This window comes from Labrus bergylta, chromosome 12, assembly GCF_963930695.1.
Source record: "Labrus bergylta chromosome 12, fLabBer1.1, whole genome shotgun sequence".
Taxonomy (NCBI): Eukaryota; Metazoa; Chordata; class Actinopteri; order Labriformes; family Labridae; genus Labrus; species Labrus bergylta.
Genome location: NC_089206.1, coordinates 18,536,944 through 18,558,238, shown reverse-complemented (window position 1 = coordinate 18,558,238; position 21,295 = coordinate 18,536,944). Strand labels below are relative to the sequence as shown.

Here is a 21,295-nt window from a genome sequence, read left to right as displayed (position 1 = left end):
GAGAATTTCTTTTGTCTTTTCATTTTCACTTGATGTTCTTTTTTTTACTTTTGAATTTAAGAGAAAATCCCTTATTTATGCATTATGTGATATCCATGGCAGGACTGAGCCTATTGAAGTATTAAAAAGATGACCTGCAAAAACAAATCAGCAGGGAAAAGGTTCATGTCCTTGTTTTTGACCTTATCAGCACAATAGAGCTTACACACAGTGCTGGCTAACATGTGTAGAGGAAACGGAAACTCCCTCAGATCTCTCTGTGTTCTTAAAAATTGAGGAAAAAAGATTGTAAGTCATTTGAGTGAGAAACAGACTGACAATCATCTCTACACAAAATAAAGAGAGACAAAAGAGATTGTTAAGGCGGAAGATAGTTTGAATTAAGGGAGAAACCTGCTTTCCTAACATGGATTAACTTGCTTTTCAGGACAAATAAAACATATTTGTAGCACTTTTACCCTTTACTGTAGTAAGGGGGTATAACTCTGGGTTACTTCTGTAATTTTTTGGCTTTTTATACTGCGCTACTCCCCCACCCCACAGGTGTTGTGAGTGTTTAGTCCAGGATCTGAATGTTTCCCCTTATTTAGCTGAGAATTGTCACTTCAGAATTTATTATATTTCACCTGAACTTTTTGGTTTTACTTGCAAAAAATAAAAATAAAGAAAAAACTGCTTCCCTCCGACATCCTATGTTGTCTTGCATGCACAATAAATGTGCAGAATTCCCTTGTGGATGGTTTCTGAGCATTGGCACACAAAAAAACAACAACCTTATAATATAATAATAACCTTTAGATATAACAGCAAGTGTACAGGTTCATGGATGTTTTGTAGCTCATGTTGGTGTAATAAAACCAGTCAGAGATTGCATCTTCTTTCTTTTTTCTCTCTTTTTTTTTGCTGCTATCAAGGTTACAGGGGGGGGGTCGTTTATATTAGAGGGGATTGGAAACATATATTATTCTAGTCCACACTAAACTGTCCCCTCAAATGCTATTAAGAGTCACTGAATTGAGTTGAATCGGCTTACAGTTTAGGCTTTTCATTTTCACTTGAAATAATACATCTGTGAGGAAATAGCCTTGTGGGGAAAAACACTGAAATGAGTGTTAAGCGCTTAGTGTGAAAGATGTGATACGTTGCTAGAAATCATTATTTTTTTTTCTACATTAGAGAAGCTCACAGACAAATAAAATCTGTTAATAAGGTCATAACTGTGTAGCTTAGCGAAAAAGTGCAAATTGTTAATAAGGGGCGAAGAACTGTAGCTGATTATTGTCAGGCTGGATGCTGGGGGGTGGGGAGGGGGGCACATGTAGTGCACAGAAGAAAACAATCACTTACAATTTGGCCTGAAAATCAGGTTTGAGACATTTATTAATTTAGGTTGGTTGGGAAATTTGAAGTGGACGAATGTTATTGTGTTGACGTTGAAGACTGTAAAGTTTTTCCCTATGTGTCCTCTGTCTGTTTCAACCTCTCAGTCCTCTTTCATCCCTGTTCACCCAAGAAATGGAATCATAAAAAGCATTCATGCTAAATGAAAAAGGGCATCATAAAGCTGCATTACACTGGAGTACACTCCTCTGCACCTTCCATCCTTATCAATATCGCCCTCTGTCTCCTCATGCATCTCTTGAAACAAAGCATAAAAGCCTGAGAAAGAGGCACAATCTGTCATTCCTTTAATATAAGATAAAAGTCTTTAAAAGCTAAAGGTGCAGCTTGTTCTGTCTTCCCCTCCTTCCTTTCTGCAGTCTACAAGGCTGCTCCTTGGGATTAGCAGCATGGAGAACTATATATTATTTGCAGAAGAGCTTAGTGAGCAGACTCTGAGCCTATACATATAAGTCAATTTATATTAGAATTTCCATACGTGCATTTTCTTGTTACCGTCAATATGCAAAAATGGTACTTACTAACAAATAATGCATAATGTACCAGAGGGCAGGGCATCAATAACAGCATCTGAGCTTTAAAAGAAAATGCAAAAGGCAGAGTGTAAAGATGGTCCCTGTAAGATATACAACACATTAAAGAAGAAAACGTCAAAAATATAAAGATGGCTCTTTGCTCAGGAGACAGCAGGTCATTTATCTATAAAGAGGATGAGGAAATAAAGAGCTTCCATCCCCGAGCTCCTGTGTATTTCATTTACTAACAAAGTCAGGTTATCAGCTTATACAGGCAACTCTCTCTCTCTCTGCTGCCAGACCTCTCTCCATCAGAGAGGAAGAGACTGGAAGAAACAGACAGACGTTTACATCACTCATCATCTACGCTTTCCTCCTTAATTTAACTCTGACAACCATCCTTTTTCCTGCCATTATCTAAAAGGGAAAACATAACATTTAGACTTGGCTTGCTCCTAAAAAGTGTTATTTTGCTCTATTAAAAATCCACTGAGAGATATAAAACAGTAGTACTTAAAGAGGAGCAGTTTAGGACAGCACTCTTGACGAAAAAACCTGTCAATGTACACCTCCTTCGGGCACTTCGGTACACCACATAACACATGTTCCTGTGTGTTGGCTGGCTCACAGTGGAGAGGATGCCGTGTAGTTTTGTGGTGAGGTGTTCTGTTGCTTCTGTTGCATTTTCTCCCACTGGTTTGACATTCAAGATCGCTCAATTATGTATGAACGGCAAGCAATATCCTTTACCATCAGGCCCCGATGTAACATATTTCATTTTCAAGGGCTGCAGAGCACAATCAGACCCTCTGTGTAATTACGACTTATTAAAAATGATTCCAAATTATCAGTGGATCTGTGGGCTGGTGTCTGGGTCCAAACTGAGAGCTGTTGCTCTATATGACTTGAAGAATAGCTTCCCATGGGTGGAAGGTCTGTCAACAAAGATTCCTGCCCTTATATCATTGAAGGCTACAAATTAATTAAGGGAAAATCAAAACCATCATCAAATTTCTTCTCTTACGCACACAAAGAAGCACCTATGGAAGCGGGATTTTCTTTTCTTTTTCTTTATACATTTGGGAATACGCATTATTGGAAAAGGCGCCTTCAATGACTTGTTGCAATACACTTTAAGCACTTTCGTGACTAGTTTTCACTCCCTATACACAATCTCATAATGAGAAAACACAGTTCAGCAGAGAAAAGACATCTCAAACAGCATGTTTACCCTTCACACAACATGGAGGAATTAAAAATGGATGAGCGCCCCATCCATTATTTCAGCCTCCAAATGGCAAAATCTGTATAAAGCTCTGAGTATCCGTCTGGGTGAAAATAAATAAATCAAATATGCACTTCAGCGTTTCCTGCCTTTTTCTGCCAAGGATACAGTGTCGTGTTTGTGGAGGGCACATCCTGCTCTCGAAAACATGATGAGCTTTCTAAACGTATATAAATAAACCAAGAGTTTTCAATTAGCTTTTGCATCTTTTCTGTTAATTCAAATGATTTTGTCACTTTTCCGGGGCAGTGCATTTAATATTTAGACCACTCTCATACTTCTCCCAGCCCCGTTCTCCCAGCTGAATTTCCCCTATCTGAAGTATTCTAATTTGCAAACACAGTGGTGTCAGAAGTGATTTTGCAGCAAAGTCACTAATTATATGCAACATCAATGCGATGTGGGGAAAACGTTAAAAATTTAGCATCACAAGACAAATGGAAAAATGCGCGCTGAAACAAGGAAAAGAAGCACTAACATTCACAGTTTTTCAATGAATAATACATGTTTTTTTCTTCTGCTTCACCAGGACTCGCCCAGCCTGGCTTTAGTGTCACTCTCATCTTTATCCTCAAAAAATAGGTTTACGTTTTTTACATGCAGCACTGCTGTTTCAGCCAAGCATTGAAGACATTTTGACTATTTGTGGAAATGTTGTATGAACTAAATTCATAAGCGGCATGTGTGTGCAGAACTGGAAAAACAATGGAGGGTAAACAATTAATGACCTACATATACAGCTCAAACAAATTGCTACATGCCTCAAAGTTTTTCTCCCTCAGTGAAAAAAACAGACCTTTAAAAATCTGCTTTTTTATACATTTTTTTTTAGAGAGAGAAATACATTTTCAATCATTTCTCTTTCAACTGTAATTTATTTATATAGAACCTTTCACACAAATGAGCTGCCCAAAGTGCTTCTCATAGGAAAATACAGGAAGAAAACAAGAACAAAAAAGTAAAATTATAAACAGCTCAGAAAAGTAGCATAACAGTAATACCACTTAGATGTAAGGAAAGAATTATAAAGATTAAGTAACAAATGTAATATTGCAAAAGAAGCATTAGGGAAAAAGCTATTGAGGAACAATCAACAATAATAACTGAGACTGTTAAAACAATACTTCTCATCACATCATTAAAGGAAAAAGAACAATATTTAATACAACATTTACTCCCTTGTTATTACAGCACCTGTTTGTAACAAGACTGAACAAAAGTACTAGAGCCTTGTGGTTTATTGTGGCTCCCTAGGCGCTCACCAAACGGCAGCCATGTGTACTGTATAAAGGTGCAAAGCAGCTTGATAAACTGTTTGTGCATCACGTTGACAGCAGCTAACACGACCTGCCCTCTGAACTCTGTTAACCAGGACTGACAAAGCGGGTCACTGTCGGCCCGACAAACAACTTTGCTTTATTTTGAAGGCATTTTCATGGCTCTCTTTACACAGTAATTATATTCCAAATCATTATGTGTTGTAAAGTCTATTGACCCCTAGTAAACTTATATTTACCAAGCTGGAACAGTTAATGAAATAGTCTTTTAATTAGCACTCCTCTTAAGGGTGGAACATCTGAAGGGGTCCCTGTTTTGTTTGGGCTTTGTGGTTGACTGAAGAGTGCAGATCCACTGTTCTGAGATAAAACAGGGGTATCTTAATTAAGACGAGTCGTTTAACTGTTTACAGTCTAAGTCAGAGCCATTGTACGCATGCACCTCTGTGCCAGGGGCGGCACCTGCAGGAATATTCACCGCACCATGAATCAATAAAACAATATCATAATTTTTTCTTTTGTTGTTTTGTTTTTTAAGGCCAGGTCGTTTTTCAAGCTTGACTGATTGAAAGTGGTCTGACTACTCAAGGTAACAACTGGAGGGGGGGTGGGTGCGTGTGTTTGTGTGTGTGTGGGGGGGGGGGGGGTTCTTTGCTCCTTGTATAATGCAGTCTTTGGCAGGCTCTCTCTTTGTATTAGATACATTAGGACGGAAATGTGCGCTAACTTAAAAATGCTCATGTGAAAAAACACAGAATGTATTAAATTAATGGTCTCTTTTGCCTCGGGGCAGTAATGAAAAGGGACCCCCAATGAGTTCATTTTTCACGGCTTTGGTTATGCATTCAACACTCTAATTGAATTTCAATGTAAGTTTTACAAAGTCTTTATTACGTTGACTCTTGATGTAAATTACATGTGATCTATTGCAGGACTTTCACCCATTAAGTAATTTAATTGTGACATGCACTTTCTACTCACCTCATGCTTTTATGCCTATTCCTCTTCATCTAAATTGTCAGTTTCTTCTATTATCGGCACTGTTTATGTGGATTGAGGAAAGTAGTCTGCATTTACTCTTGGCAACTTTCATGAGAACAGCTCCTTAAAAGGAGTAATTGCTTGTCTCCCCCATGCTAAGAGAGGGGACAGCACCCGACAGCTAGAGTATACTGGAGTCTACACAAGTCACAAAGATTTGCAAGATGCTCACAGATGAATGCACATGGTGCATTTTTATCCAGGAAAAGTATATTATTAGATTAATCCTGTGAAGAGGAACAATACAGCACTCAGAGTGAGTAAAGTTTATTTAATTTTTTCAATTTTCTGTACAGGATAGAATAGTTTTTAAATAACCTGTGAGACTATTTAAACACCAAATTCATGCTTGTGTATCATGCAAATCGAGAAAATATGTTCAATGCTTTCTTTGTGAGTGTGCTTAATGTTTCAAACACTGCAAACTCTATTCTCCGATCTGATATCTGAAACGCAAGCTGGGAGTCTGTTTCTCTGTCTCCATCTAGTGTTTCTGTTTGAAGCCTTTTTTTGGGCCTTCAAACCTCTAGAGCATAAATAGAAAAGCATCACCTCCCTTTCCTTTAGCACTAAATAACAATAAGTCTAAAAATACTAAATATACACACAGTGAAAAGACGGAAATCTTAATCACAAACTGTATGTTTCTCATCAATAGCATGTCAGTGTGTGGGCACACGTGTGAATGTGCATGAGCTGTCTGAAATACTGCGGCTGATTTGACCTGATCATTAGAAGGGGGAAGAGGCTTGACCTGATATTTCCTCTGTTGTTTTGTCAGGAAAGGGACGTTATTGTCAAAAGGTTGTTAAGATAAATAACCTTGCCGTTTCCATGGCAAAGGCGCAAACAGTAGCTGCTGAAGACAAAAGAGCTGAGGACAATAAATCCAGCACTGTCAATTTTGTTTAGTTTTCAGAGTGTTTTTGAGGGAAATATGGTTTCAAAACAAGAGGCCTCGTACTTTTTTCCACAGAGAAAGGGAAATCAGATCATTTTTTTCTGCTTTTTTTTTAACAGGCTGCAGTTTAATCTTGTACATTTCTTTCCAGGCCACGCCATCCTAATGGTAATAGGAATATCTGACACCACATTTTGCCTCTGGTTCAGGAAACTCCTTGTACAGCTGTATACATGTTTTTACAGCCCTCGAAAGAAAGGGTATTGTCTTTAAACGCCTAAGAATGCTTTGTCCAGCGTTCAAATATAAGTGGAAAACCATCCCACATTTTTTCACAAGCTAAACAATTATGAGTGAAAGAGCACGTTTGAATTATTTTTGAGGTCAACCAGAGTTTATCTCTTCAGAACAAATCCAGGCCAGACCTGTCATCGACTTTCCTTATTAAACAGAACACACATCAAAAACATCAGAGTCTGCTTTCAGGATAAGGGGAATACGATACTGCATATTTGTTTTTTTGTGCAAAGTTTCACAAAACTTTACAGTGGCTCCAGAGAAAGCTCTGTGAAGTCTGATAAAAGCCTCGGATGAGGTCACTTGAGTCAGTGTCAGTTTGAGCTGAAAACGTCTATGTTTTAAAATGTCAAAATATCATCATGTTTAGAGTTATTTTATCAGCTTCTCAGATCGCTGTAGTTCGCAAATTCCGGGAACATTAGTTGCTACCAGCAATGCACATCTAAATGTCAGATTGTTGGTTGTACAGTTGTATTGTGGGTAATGACGATGTCATCTTTTGCCAAGAATCAGAAGAATGTAATAGGTGTCTTTCTTTTTGTAGCCCTGATTTTGATCCTTTTTAAATATTGTATGTTTCTCTTAACATTTAAAGGCAGTACAACATTCAACACATCATCATCTTTATTGTAAAAAAAAAAAAAAAAACACCACTGCTACCCTCACCTCCCCCTCCCAGCACCGCCCCATCTTCTCACCGTCGGGGGAGACAAGCCTCGTCAGGAGCGAGGCATGATGAGGAGCAACCTTATCATTGTGATATGAGAGCAAACACAAGAGTCTTTACAGCACGTCGTCTCAGGAAGCAGAGCACGGCGAGATTACTGCCCTTTAAGAAGCCCTAAGACACGACCAATCCCAAGTAGTGTTTTATCTTGACAGTTTGTCTCGCTTTGTTTGCCTTTTTCTGTGAAGCCTGGGGATAAAAGAGCAGCCTCTGTGAGCTGTGTCTGATTAGGATCTAATTGTTAACATTCACTATGCCATTTTTATCATCAGCAGTAGACACAGCAGGTAGAGAGGCCTTTCCAGTGTTATGAAGGACTCTCCCCTCGCTGCTCTCATGTGTTACTCAAGTACTAGTTAGCACTAAGGTGGCAGGAGTGGAGCCCCCAGCTCGTCGACATCAACAACAACAACAACAACAACATCAACAAACAGGAATTGATGGCGAGTGTTTATTATCTGGTTTAATTGCTCCTCATCTGGAGGATCTGACAGTTGCGGTTAATGAGAGAGGGAGAGGAGGCACACGCTGTTGGCATCCAGCTTCATGGTGTAAGACGTGCATGTGTGATTATTGGTGTGTGGGAGTGTTCAAAAAGAGAATAGACCACTTACAGCCAAACTGAATAAAGACAAAGATGTGTCAAAGATTAATAAATACTTTTTTAATCTGGAATTTCTGGGCCCTTCTGAGCCCTTTTTCTACTGTTGCCTGTGTGTCACACACAATCTGCAACAAGATCTCAGCTTTGCAAAAGGCCGTGAACACCACTCAGATGCCGAGCAAAGACAGGATATCACTGAAATTGAGCCTCTTCCCTCAAATTTTCATCTGGCCTGCAGCAGAAGGCCCTGGCTCTGGTCCAACAAGGGACCTCCCTGACATTGTGTAGTGTCACGCACTCACAACAAAGCATGGTGTGACAAACAACCAAATCAAGGCCATGGGCCTTTATGCAAGAGGGAGATTCATGGAGAAGGCTTGATGGACAGAATAAATATTCTCTATTTGGAAAAAAAAAAAGAAGAACATTATGAGAAAGCAAGGGAAAATGTTGCCTCTTCAGAAAGCTAGACACACATTAAAACACATATAAACACACAACACCACATCCACCACCAGAGGCTGGTTAGCCCATTCATAAATTTCTTCTGTTGAGAAACACGGGCACAACTCAAACAGGGCATACCCGCCCCTTTTACTACTCCGGATCAGCAGGCCCACATGGGAACAATTAGGGGTATACGCAAGTTTGGCGAAGGTCCGTAGCAACCAGCTGCATCTGTTTTTATTTACCTTTTGCTCTGGTGCCGGATAATGTCATGAGCACATCTGCTACTGTGCAACGCAACCGTGGTTACATGCGTGGTTGACCCATGATTCTGTAATTACCCGCCGAGCGAGATGAAGAGGCCCAGCAAACCACTCAAATCCACACAAAGCCTTCCTCCCCCTCTGCCTCCCCGTGTCTCCGCAGTGGCATGAAATCCTGTCTGCCTCGCCAAAAACACACAGGCCTGTGCAGCCAGAGAGCGGAGGATGCTGAAGTGGCATTTAATGGCCCAAAGTTAGTATTACAGTCATTTTGACTTCATTTTTGTGTCATTAAAAAGAGCCAGTCTGTTAATGACGCTCTCTTTTATGTTGGATGAAATGTTGTTATTCTCAAATGAGTGGAGATGAGTACCACTTATCAAATTTCCTGATCTGATCTGATTGCCTGTTTGTGGTCACAGGATACAAGCTAGGACAGTTTGTCACCCAATCTCGTTGTCAGACCACTTTGTGAGGTCAGACTACACTGTATGTTTACGAGAATTGTTTATTTTCCACAGCTTCATGGTGGTTTCTTACAGGTGAGTTCAGAGGACAGTAATCAGGAGGAACACACTGTCTGCACAAGAGCTGTCTGTCAAAATGTGTTGTTTTCAAACATTCTGATATCCATGCGAACATGGTCATGCTGGGAGATAGTCACATACCAAGTTCAGAATGGAAAATTTCATCTATGTTGTTGAAATAAGTTTAAAAAACTGTCACTTTCTTCAAAGGCCTTCTGTTTGTTTGAAATTCTAAAAGTTCACATTACTGAGCATCTTTACAAAGAAAACCCAAAGCGGCCAATCAAGACAGGCCTTGTTTATAATAATGATGAGTGATTATGAGCAATAACAATGAAGACCATATATGGATCACTTCACACAAGCAGCAGTGTGTTGGGGGTTGGGTGCCACCATGCTTAGCATCTCCCAGATGTGCAAACCATATGCTCTGACTGAAATTAAAACAAAAAAAGAAACAGAGAAACATGAAAGGGATTTTTTACTTTTCAAAGACAGTTAACAGTCGCTACAGATAGGGTAATGGCCGAGAGAGGCCACATGAAAGAACTGGGGATGTTGGCGTGCTTTTTGCACCACTTATTCCATTTCCTGCTCACAAGTTCACTGAGCAGATGGGACCAAAGGCACAAGGAAGTTTAGATTTTCTGCCTCACAGCCCATTGTATATGATGCATGTAAGTGCGTAACACTGCACTGTTATCATTTAGAGACACGTTGGCACACAGAGGTCACAATAACAAAGGTGAAAAAAAGGTGGAAACCAAATTGAAATATCTTCAGTTATTTCAGTCAAAAATGGGTTTGAATCGGGGATTTTGCATGGAATACAATTAAAACAATTATCTTTTCAGCAGGTGGTAAACTTTTTTTGGCAAATATGACATTTAAAATAATCTTCTATTTTTCAGAAGACTTTGTAATGGCCAGTTATAATTCATAATCCATCTGAACCAACAGTGCAAATTGAAATAATATAATATAGAAATACTCAAAACAATTGTTAAACTTGGTAAATTCAGATAGTAGCATCTGCAGTGAGGCTGCTGTTCGTGACAGACTTTACTGAAAACTCATTCAACAGTGCCCTCTTGTGTTGGTTCAGTGTACTGCAGTAGTCTACATGTTGGCTACGCAATGACACGGTAAGTTATATCATATTTTTAATCGAACGGAAAATAATTTACAGAAGAATTTTTCATTTCAGTCTGACAATCACAAAAGTGAAAGTGGCATTTTTCATGGAAAACTCACTGTCTGTGTAAAAAAATCAAGTCCGTAATGAAGTGGCATCAGCCATAACAAGAGCAAGGTTTTCTCTGCATCAGCCTGTTGTGCAGCTCAGATAGAGACGTGTTTATTCAACGCCTGCCTTGTCTGTGTCTGGATAATGTTCACCCTCAGGCAGTGGCTGGCAGAGATGTGGCTGTGTTGTTTCTGCACGTTTAATCAACCTTCAGTGCACCGACTGACCACAGCTTCACCCTCCAAGACATGTCACACGTGACAAGGACGACGATGATAACTAAAATACAAGCAATAAATCTAAAGCATGAACATCCTAGTATCGGTATGATTCCATTGTTGACTTGCTCTTGCCTTTTTTTCTTAAAATAATTGTGTTATTTTGTCTGTTTGAAAAGTTTTTTGTTTTTGTTGCTTTTCATTCATTTTCTGTCTTCCTTAGTGTTGTGATCCAATGATATTCCTTCTTTTTTTGTTTTTTTTTACTGTTAATAACTTTGTTTTAACTTCTATCTTACTTTAAACATATCTTTAAATGAATTAAAGGTGCTTTATAAAACCACATCATTGTTTGATTGAGCAATAAACAAAAGCAAGTGCCTGGTGTGACTACAGTAAAAGCCTTTCAATGGCTTGTGGTCAAAATATCATCAAATAATTAATCACCACTTAAGTTTTACTGTGTTCATCAGCCACACACTCACCTGTGCATGGCCGTGTGCTCGCCATGGTCCAGTGCATTTGGTGATTTGTCTTTTTGAAGGTGAGCACAACATCCACCCTGTAAAACCGCTGCAGGAGCTGTTTGCTGGCTGCTTGGGCCTGTTAAACAAAGCTGGTTTTACACTACGTCCTTATTAAACAACAAAAATTTGCCTGATTTTATTAAAAGATGTGTCAGAAAGTGCCAACTGACCTATGCCTTCAACAGATCTTTAGGCAAAAGACATTACTTTTTTGGCGTTACAGATATTCTGGTTTTCCTTTGTAGTCTGTCTATGCCTTTAGCCTCAGCCAGAAGACTAGCCTGTTAGCTGTATTCATAAAAACAGTCCTGTGCAAAAAGACTTGAAAGAAACATCAGCTGTAATGACATCCAGAAACATATTGGCTTATTTCTGATGATCAAGCATTCATTTATATAAAAAGGCATCTGCATAATAATGGAGGTTACTATCCACTCTTGTCTCTAAACTCCAATTACATTCTTGCATATGGTCTGACTGTAAACTAAGGTAACACAAGGTAAAGGAGGTCTTATTTGGAAGTCCTTTTTACCACAGGGCGCTGGCAACACCGGAAGCCCCAAAGAATGCAATCACTCCAAGAATCTTTAGTCAAACACTGAGTGTTTGTCCCTAGATTGGAGTTGTGTTGATGAGCAGTTCCACAAAAAGTTTGTATGTCATGCATGATTTGTAAAGGTTTTTTCTGCTGTGGACACAGTCACTGTTCAGAAAGCATCAAGGATAAAATGTATGAATGGGAACATTGGAGTAACCAAGTAGTGCATTTATTCAAGTACCATGCTGAAACACAATTTTGAGGTGCTTGTACATATCTATATCATCCTAATACATTTACTTCCCTTAAATATAATCTATATATTGCACCTACAATTACATTTATTTCACAACTGTATCCTCTCGTAACGCCTCAGACATCCTAAGACGTTGTTCAAGCCCAAAGAGGTAAAGTTATGAAACATTTATAAAGTCCAAAAAGTGTGTAGAAGAACTTCTGTCTTCTTTACAACCCTCATAAAATATCACGACCCCCCTCAGATTTATTTAATGGCTCTTTAGAAGAGGCCTCACCCCAAGATTGGAAGCACTGCTGCGGTAAAATGCTGCTTCAAATAATACTTCAGAATCAATCTAACTATGAAATAACATCACTGAGAGGGGCTATTTTTACTATGTGGATACTTTATTTGATATTTTCAATTCATTTCTTCTGCACTATTGCTTGAAAAGGATTGTGAATGCTATTGCATTGGTACTTCTACTTAAGTGAAAGATATTACTTTTTTTTCTAACTGGAATGTTGAAGTTTGTTATGGGAAAAGAAAAGAAACACGAGCACTTCTCCACTATTTGGGAATGTTGCAACAAAAACAGAAATAGGCCATTCTACCGAATTGGTTCAAAGTCAGGTTGGAAATATTATATATATATATATAATATTATATTATACAAGTTTTATTCCCAAAATGTTTTCCCTATATATATTGTACCGTATCTGAAGTACACATATCTAGTAAAAGAATCGTCAAATTTGAGTCTATTTTTAGACTGTTTTGGAATGTATTTCCTCTCCCCAAATTTGTCACTACCGAAACATAATATTAAACTATGATAAAAACAATATTATGTTAACCTGTTAGTATTATGTTTACTTCCCTTATGTAAAGATTATTTTTACACATTTTTATTGAAGATTTTTCACAATAAAATCAATAAAATCTATGTGCAATCTTTCTTTCTAAAATGTAAAACACAGATCAGATTGATTTCAGAGTTAATGATTTATGAGATGGAACATACAGTTAACCAATCAGTATTATATAAAAACAACCAGTGTTTCGGTAGTGACCAGTATTTTCTTTGTAGTGTTTTATTATTCCCTCAAACTTATTGCTTAATTTTAACTCATAACATGTCTGATGTTGGGAATATTACAAGCACGTATGTTTAGTGGTCAATAAAATAAATTATTTTTGAAGAAAAATGTTCATCCATGACCATTTATAGTACAAATATTACTTATCAATTGCTTTTTTGCTGTAATTAGATGATTGAAATGATGATACTTATAGAAACAATTCTACCTAATTTTGAGCATAATTAAAGAATGCAAGCAAGCACATGGCTAGCAAACACATCTTTGAAGAGGTGTACACCCATAGAAACATAATAATTTGCATAAAACCCCAAAAAGTTTAGCTGCTTATCATGCAGTCATTGGGGATAGGGATGCAATGTCAGTTCCTGGTCAAAAATTCAGGGGTGTGGCTGAAATCTGGGCTCAGCCAAGCCACTAAAACTCTTGTGTTTCGGTAGTGACATGAAAACAAGGAACATGATATTTTAAGCATAGTTTTTTAATTTAAAAATTAAACCCACAATAAATCTAAGTCTTTCAACCTTTGTTTAAACTTAATCATAAATATCTTTTAAATTACACAGTTGAAACAAATCTAAAAAATGTTTTAAGTGGTATTTACATACATTGAAATTTAGGGGTCAGGATTGGGGACATCTACTTCTCAATAGAAAGTACACTATAAATGATGATTTTGTATTTATTTAGCTTATCACATTTAAAGCCCTGGGTTTAAATAGATCATAATATAATCTCAGAAAATATCCATGTCTGAATACTTAATTTTTTTGTTAAATGTTTTTTTTTTGTAATGGGATTGCACTTTTAACTAATTCAGTAGAATGCCCCATATAGACAATCATTTTCAAGGCAGGTATGCACCTTTGTTTCCAAAACTTAATAACAGAAGAATGTAATGAAACGTGGATTCGAGCACATTTCTCTTTTAAAAAATGTTCTTTTTGAAAAGAGATCCTTTTTGTAGCAGAGAAGCAGATTACATCTGTATTTAGACTTTTGTTGTTGAGTTTTTGAATGTAACAGGTTTACTATATGACATCATTGTTAAATAACAGTACTTCTTTCATCAGTTTTTCACTTGCTCTATTTTTATTATATCGATTACATGGGACAAAATATTCTGCGTTTGCAAATTGAAAAAAAGAAAATGTAAAAAACACTCAATAAAAACTTGCACCTCACCACCTGGAGGCAGCAGAGCTCCCAGTAATGAGAGCCCTTTGACTCTGATGGAAGTGTATCAGACAAAAAGGAAAGATACACAGAAAAACACAGGAAACAAGACATTAAAAAGATTGAAAGATGAAGGTCACCAGAGTGAGAAGAATCACAGGAGTGGAACTCTGTAGTAATTGTATTCAGAATGTCATCTTAACATTTTGTAAAAAAAAAACACATATATAAATGTGCTTGCTGAAGAAATAGCTACATCATGTGGTAACATTGCTGGAAGTGTAGTCTTATGGGCTTTTATAATTTAAGTGGGTTACCAAATACCCATTATCTTAACTTTCCCACGATTATTGTAACGGGGTCAAGACCTGCCTTCTCCTGTCATGAATTATAACGTCTGGTCCACTCATGTCTATATTTATCTGGATCAGGTTTGCCCACGGTGTGTTAGTGATCTTTACTGCCATCATATTCAGAATCTGATTCCATCACAACGTAGTCTTGAGTTATTACCTCATATCTGTTTAGAGAACTAGAGAATACAAATCTTAAGAGTATGACAAAGGCGAAACATTCAGTCAAGCATTGGATTGGTAAGCTACAAATGATATTATCTATTATCTAACATGCAACCACAGCATGGTGTCTGAGGTTCTGCTTTGGGGTCTTTTAAACAGTGACATTGAAGCCTTATGAAACATCCAGTGTAGGTCTGAAAACAAGTTGCTTTGGTCTTTGTGCACTGAGGATCCACATGTAGACAGCAGGGTGATCCAGTGATGCAAGTTCATTCAGACCATGTTTTTTTGTTTTTTTTTAAACTCTATCTTGTTTTTCAGGACTAATTACATGGACCTGGACCTCAGACAATAAGACCCCAGTCCTGCCTTAAAAAGATGCCAGATCTAAATAAATTCATCACACGAGGGTGGAAGCATTAAGACCTGTATATCTTTCAAATGTAGAACACCTGTTACTAATGCAGTTGGGTTCGTCCAATTCCCTTTTTATTAACGACAAAACATATTTAAACAAAAAAACAACAACAATGAAGTATGTTTTGTACAAAATAAGGCTACTACAGAAGTTCTTCACATCCTGACCTATTTCCTTTTTAAAAAATAAAATAAAAAATAACACTGAATGATCTTTTAAACTTTTTAAAAACAATGAAGGCTATCATTTGTATCCAGTCACCTTATTCTAGCTTACTCAAGTATACCATTTTTAATACACATCTTGTCTATACTCCTGCAGAAATGTTTTTTTGCATTCTTGGAGACTTTCCAGTTAAAACCTAAGAAAAGTTAATTATTTAACTCATTGAAGCACTTTTTTTTTATTATAGCCTATTTTAGATCATCGTCATCATCACATTTTACCAAATAATTTACTCTTAAGATATTCGAAATGTCAACCAAAAGCCAAACATGCTAGTAGGCTATAGCTTTTTTCGGGAATATGCGTTTTGCACCACACATGGTAACATTTTAGTCAACATGCCTACATACAAGTCTTCAATAGAATTTCTTAGTGCGCACCTTTTGTTTTGGGTTTGAGGTGAAACCTTAAGGTCCGAATTCGGAGGGTAAGTTAGGTGATCAGATCTTCGCACAATACAGCTTGCGAAACCAAATAACATCGGTGAAGTCCATCAGTAATGTAAAATGCACACTTGATAAGAAATGATAACCAAAAACTGGTCATCTGAAGGGCAAACTATCAACTAAACGTTTTTTAATACAACTGCTGACACCCCTCCAGAAACGAACAGTGTGCTCTCCCAACTGGATGATGTCATACAAGTTGCGCAGCCATTTTGTTAGCTAGCTTGAGGTTAGAGAGGTTAGCTGCAGTTGTTTCTGCCGCAAATACTCAACTCTTCTTTTTAACGATTTCGACCCCTTAAAAGAAAAAAATTTCAACCGCGAAAAAGAACAACCGTCAATGTTAATATTCAACTTTGTGCCCGGCGCTTGTGAAACAACAGGAGGACTTGGTGTGCTTGTTGTCGGTAAACACGGCAAGAAACTGTGTGGTCATTCATTTGTCAAAGGAGCCTCGAGTTTGCTTAGCTTGTGAGCTAACTGGGTGTTAAATGTTAAGAGGGTTGTGTAGCGAGTCTTAGCTTCTCACAAACTTTGCGTGTCTCAGTTTCGCCTGCTTTTGCTTTCACCCGGTTATTAGACGTAAACTTCAGCGAGGATCGTCGATAGAAACGCGTCATCCGGGTCTTTTACTGGTAACTCGAGCTCCAGTCAGACACCATGTCCGAGCTGTACATTCGTGTGGCCGAGGATGAAAGCGAAGAGCCCATGGAGATCCCCTCGGAGGACGACGGTACCGTGTTGCTGTCGTCGGTAGCAGCACAGTTTCCAGGGGCTTGCGGGCTGCGGTACAGGAACCCAGAGTCCCAGTGCATGAGGGGAGTCCGGCTGGTGGAGGGTATCCTTCACGCGCCTGAGAACGACTGGGGGAGCCTGGTCTATGTCGTCAATTATCCCAAAGGTGAGGCAGGTGATGGGCATTGAAGTTAAATAGTTTTGTTTTTTTTTACCATCAAATTAGCTGGAGTGACCGGTTAAATTGGAAACAGACTGGGGCCTTCTATCTGGCCTTTTTTTTTTTTTTTTTTTTTTTTTGAAAAAAATATTATTCTTTCATAGTGGTGGAAACAGATCTCTGCTGTCTCATTGTGATGTGAAGCCTGAAATACAAGACAATGCATTTTTAGATTAGATATCAATATCAGACCCTCCTGCACACAACTTTATGATAAGTAGGTTGGAGCAAGGATTTATCAACCAGTATGCATGTGTTACCTTCACTGACTCCATGCAGTCAGGTTCAACATATCCTTCATAGAAGAAGGTGGGGACTGCTAAAGCTGCATATTGATATACACCAGAGACTAGGATTATGTTGTGTTTTGTTGTGTGTCACCGCCACAATACAGTAAAGACCTGGGAGGCTTAATTTCATACCCTGCACACCATTTCTAGAGGTTTTTAATCAGCATGTTCCTGGTTTCTTATCCTGTTATAACTAATCTATTTGTTCTTCACAGATAACAAAAGAAAGATGGAAGAAATAGATGCTGCCTCCGCTGTGAAAATAAAAAGGGGCTCTCTGAAGACGTCGGATCTTATTGTCCTTGGGCTGCCATGGAAAACATCAGAACAAGATCTGAAAGATTATTTCACTACTTTCGGGGAAGTCATCATGGTGCAGGTAATATATTTTTTTTGTTCATCATTTTCACGTTATTACATCACATGTTTCTGGCTCTTTAAATTGAAAGACAACCCTTCCTTTTCTTCTGCGTTCACTCAGGTCAAGAGAGATGTAAAGACCGGCAACTCAAAAGGGTTTGGGTTTGTGAGGTTTACTGAATATGAGACACAAACCAAAGTGATTGCACAGAGACACATGATTGATGGACGATGGTGTGACTGCAAACTTCCCAATTCCAAGGTAGGCCTACTTTATTTACCTTTTTTATTTATGTGTATTCAGTAATCGGCGTGCTGGCTAACAAGCAGGTTTCCGACCAAAACGGCAAGCAGAGACACTTAAACCTGAAACTAGACCAGAGGTAGAGGAAGTATAACCAGTCATTATCTGAATAAACTTGTAAACTTGAAAAAGGACATGCTGACATCTTAATAGATGTCGTCTTTGTGAAGCCACGCATTATTTAGCTCTACTTCTCACTTCTGGAGCAGACTTAAAGCTCTGCCTGCAGGAACAGCTCCACTAGCTTGTTTCGGCTGCAAGTACTAACGTAGACTCCAGATGTGGCTGCAGCATCAGAATACTCAGAAACATAATTGTATAAATACAATTACATTTTCTCTTTTTCTTTAAATCATCTGGGCTTCTGCTGTTTAGACATTTTTGCTCATTCTAACTTATTATTGTTGGATTCATTCTCCGGTTCATTGTTGAACAAGTCATAGTGGGGGATTTTAACTAAACTTTTCTTCTTCTAATCAATGAAGTTTAATGGATAAAAATATTAAGTATAATATTGATGGTAATGTTGGAGAACAATTTCTGACCCAGCAAGAAGTATTTTCTTAAGTAATTGTCTAGAATGCATCATTTAGTGCTGTCTGTCTTTGACTTCTCAGGCGTGTCCAGATGAGCCCATGAGGAGCCGCAAAATCTTTGTTGGCCGCTGTACAGAGGACATGACGACAGATGAGCTGAGGCAGTTTTTCATGCAGTATGGCGAAGTCACAGATGTCTTCATTCCCAAACCTTTCCGGGCTTTTGCATTTGTCACATTTGCCGATGACCAGGTTAGATTCAAATTTCTGAGTTTGAATAATATTTGTCAGCATTTAGTATCTTAGTGATAATCTTCTCCTCACTTCTTCTTCAGGTTGCCCAGGCTCTGTGTGGAGAGGATTTGATCATCAAGGGCGTCAGTGTGCACATCTCCAATGCTGAGCCCAAACACAATAATAGTAGGCAAATGATGGATCGAGGGCGGTTTGGGGCTGGGGGGTTCAGTCAGGGCTATGGCAGTAACCGCGGTGGGATGGGCAGTGGGAGTAGTGGGGTTAACTTTGGGGCGCTCGGTCTTAACCCAGCAATGGTGGCCGCAGCCCAGGCAGCGCTGCAGAGTAGTTGGGGAATGATGGGCATGCTGGCTAACCAGCAGGGTCTGACCACAACGGCAGGCACAGCCACTACAACCCGAGACCAGACCTATAGCTCTGCCAGCACCAGTTACAGCAGCCCCAGCACAGCTAGCCTGGGCTGGGCTGCAGGCAGTAACACTGCCTCCAGCAGTGGCTTCAGCTCCAGCTTTGGCAACTCTATGGATTCAAAGTCTTCTAGTTGGGGAATGTAGTTAGCTTCAAGTTGACCTTTTTTTGTTGTTATTAGAGTTAATCTGGTAAGTATTCTTACAGGGGAACTGCTTATATCTTATGTTCCTATAATTTAAAATAATAACACTGCCTTTTATTTTGTTAAAGAGAACATTTATACTTGTGTGGCTGATTTCGTGGTCATGCATTGAATGGGTGTGAAGCTTAGTTTTTTTTAAAGTGGAAACTGCCACACTCCCCATTTTGAGAAAATGTTACACAGACATCACTGTGCATGCTAGATAAATATTTATGAACATGCACGAGTATCTCAGAGCCCCCTCAGCCCCTTGTAAAAAGGGCTTACTATGATATGTGTTTATGCAGTTGATTGCATCTTTTTTGTTTGTTTTTGTTTGACGTCTTTTGAAAAGCCTTCATGAAAATCTCTTCTGCAGTTCAACAACTCTTTCCAAATTTCCCGGGAGGAAGCGCCTCATTGGCTGCAATGTTCGCCAGATCTCAGTATCAATTCCCCTCCTCCCATGTGTAAATGCTTTGTCATCAAAGAACACAGCTTCACTCTGCATATACTGTGTTAGACGGTGGGTGTTGTCTTTTTTCCTCTTCACTTTTTTTAATGGATAAAGAAATCGTATCAGCTTTTGTCCCTTTTTTGAGATCAATGAGTGGGATTGGTGTTGGACGTGAGAGTGGGCAAACAGTGAAAGAAAGGAAGTGTGAGAAGGACTGCTTGTTGAAACCTTTTTTAAGAGAAAAAAGCCTGCGAGCATTGAAGAACCTGTGGCTCTGTGCGAGTGTGAGAGGAAGAGTGTGTCCCTACTGACCATCACAAGGACATTTACTGTTGTCTCTAGATCCCTATGTTCTCTGCTTCCTCTCATTGTTTTCTATCAGTTTTATATTTAAAAACAAGGTGAATAGACCAGTGCTAAGAGTATTTGTATTCTTTCATCACTTTTTCTTGCTGTCTAATTTGATGTGAATGCCGTGTCTGGTTGTGTGCTTTTTTTTTTTTTTTTCTCCTTGTTATCACCCTCTCTGTGTGAAAATGTGACTTTGTGACTCTGTGAAGTCTGTGTGGGGAGGGGGGCAAACACTGAAAGTGTGTTGACGTTTGCAAGCGAGCTTTGAGGTTGATGTGGTGAATGTTTGACATGTACTCATTGGAAGTTTGTGTTTGAAGTGGTTACGAATGCATTTTCTATGTTTTGTGAATCTAAGGGAAGTCTGAATAAAACTGAATTTGGCTAGGTATAACACACTCTTGACAGTGACTTTTTTTTAACTCTACATTAATTGAACTGCCAACACTTTAATTCACATGTATAGGGACTTCGGACATGGACAGCCAGGGTTTACGTCTGAATCCAGGTGGGAGGCGGTTGTGGACGAGCTGAAGACATTATTTGATGGGCCGACACAAACAACTTTGGAATGCTGCACGTCTGCCTTACTCCTGAAAAGATTTATGTACGCCATCAGTAGCAAGAACATTGGGACCATCCTGTTATGAAATTTATAGTGGACCATACTCATTGGGTAGAGGTACTTTATCCTGCAAATGTCACATCAGAAGGGCCAGTATCTCACCTGCAGTTTGACATTGATCTTGTTTTTCCAAACTTGTGAAATCCAAAGCCTGCCTTAAATCTGAAACATCTATTCTGTCATCAAATGCTTTATTCTTTATCCTCAACACAGTCACTGAAAACATATGGAAGTATTAAACAAGTTTTTTTTTTATGTGATAAGCATTTAAAAAAGGCAGCATGCGTTCTTGTTGTATTGTTTACTTTGATTGTAAAATGATTTGAATGTATGAGCTAAGTGACATCCAAAGGGACTTAAGGAACAGACTGAAAATGCCAGCAAGAATTAACACTTTTCTGTATTGAACTATTTTAGTATTGCGGTGTAAAATAAAGGTTTTGAGTTTTTCATTGCCTGTTGTCTTGTTAATGTAGATCAAATGTTGGTCAGTTCAAGTACTTTCTCCCCCAGGCTCTCATTTGACTAGTTTTCCATTTTTTAAACATCTTTGGAAGGTCAGATTTGGTTCTTGGTTAAAGAGGTGTCCGTTGTGAAAGTTGTTAACGTTGCAGTTTTAATGCTGGCTTGTT

General features: G+C 38.6%; 1 protein-coding gene across 3 annotated transcripts; it reads left to right on the top strand.

The window, feature by feature from the left end:
- Positions 1-16,149: 16,149 nt before the first annotated feature.
- tardbpa (TAR DNA binding protein a) lies at positions 16,150-21,113 on the top strand. 3 transcript variants are annotated; one of them, XR_002277942.3, is made up of 7 exons: positions 16,155-16,839; positions 17,399-17,562; positions 17,665-17,805; positions 18,465-18,635; positions 18,719-18,803; positions 19,610-19,756; positions 20,505-21,113. XR_002277942.3 is itself a non-coding variant. In XM_029277055.2 (6 exons), exons 1-6 carry the CDS (start codon positions 16,599-16,601, stop codon positions 19,702-19,704), a joined length of 897 nt encoding a protein of 298 aa, XP_029132888.1. In that variant the 5' UTR covers positions 16,154-16,598; the 3' UTR covers positions 19,705-21,113. The 3 variants fall into 3 exon arrangements, 2 of the variants coding, with proteins under 2 accessions (XP_020487960.1, XP_029132888.1); XM_029277055.2 differs by having other exon boundaries at positions 16,154-16,839; positions 19,610-21,113; XM_020632304.3 differs by having other exon boundaries at positions 16,150-16,839; positions 18,719-21,113.
- The last annotated feature ends 182 nt before the right edge of the window (positions 21,114-21,295 follow it).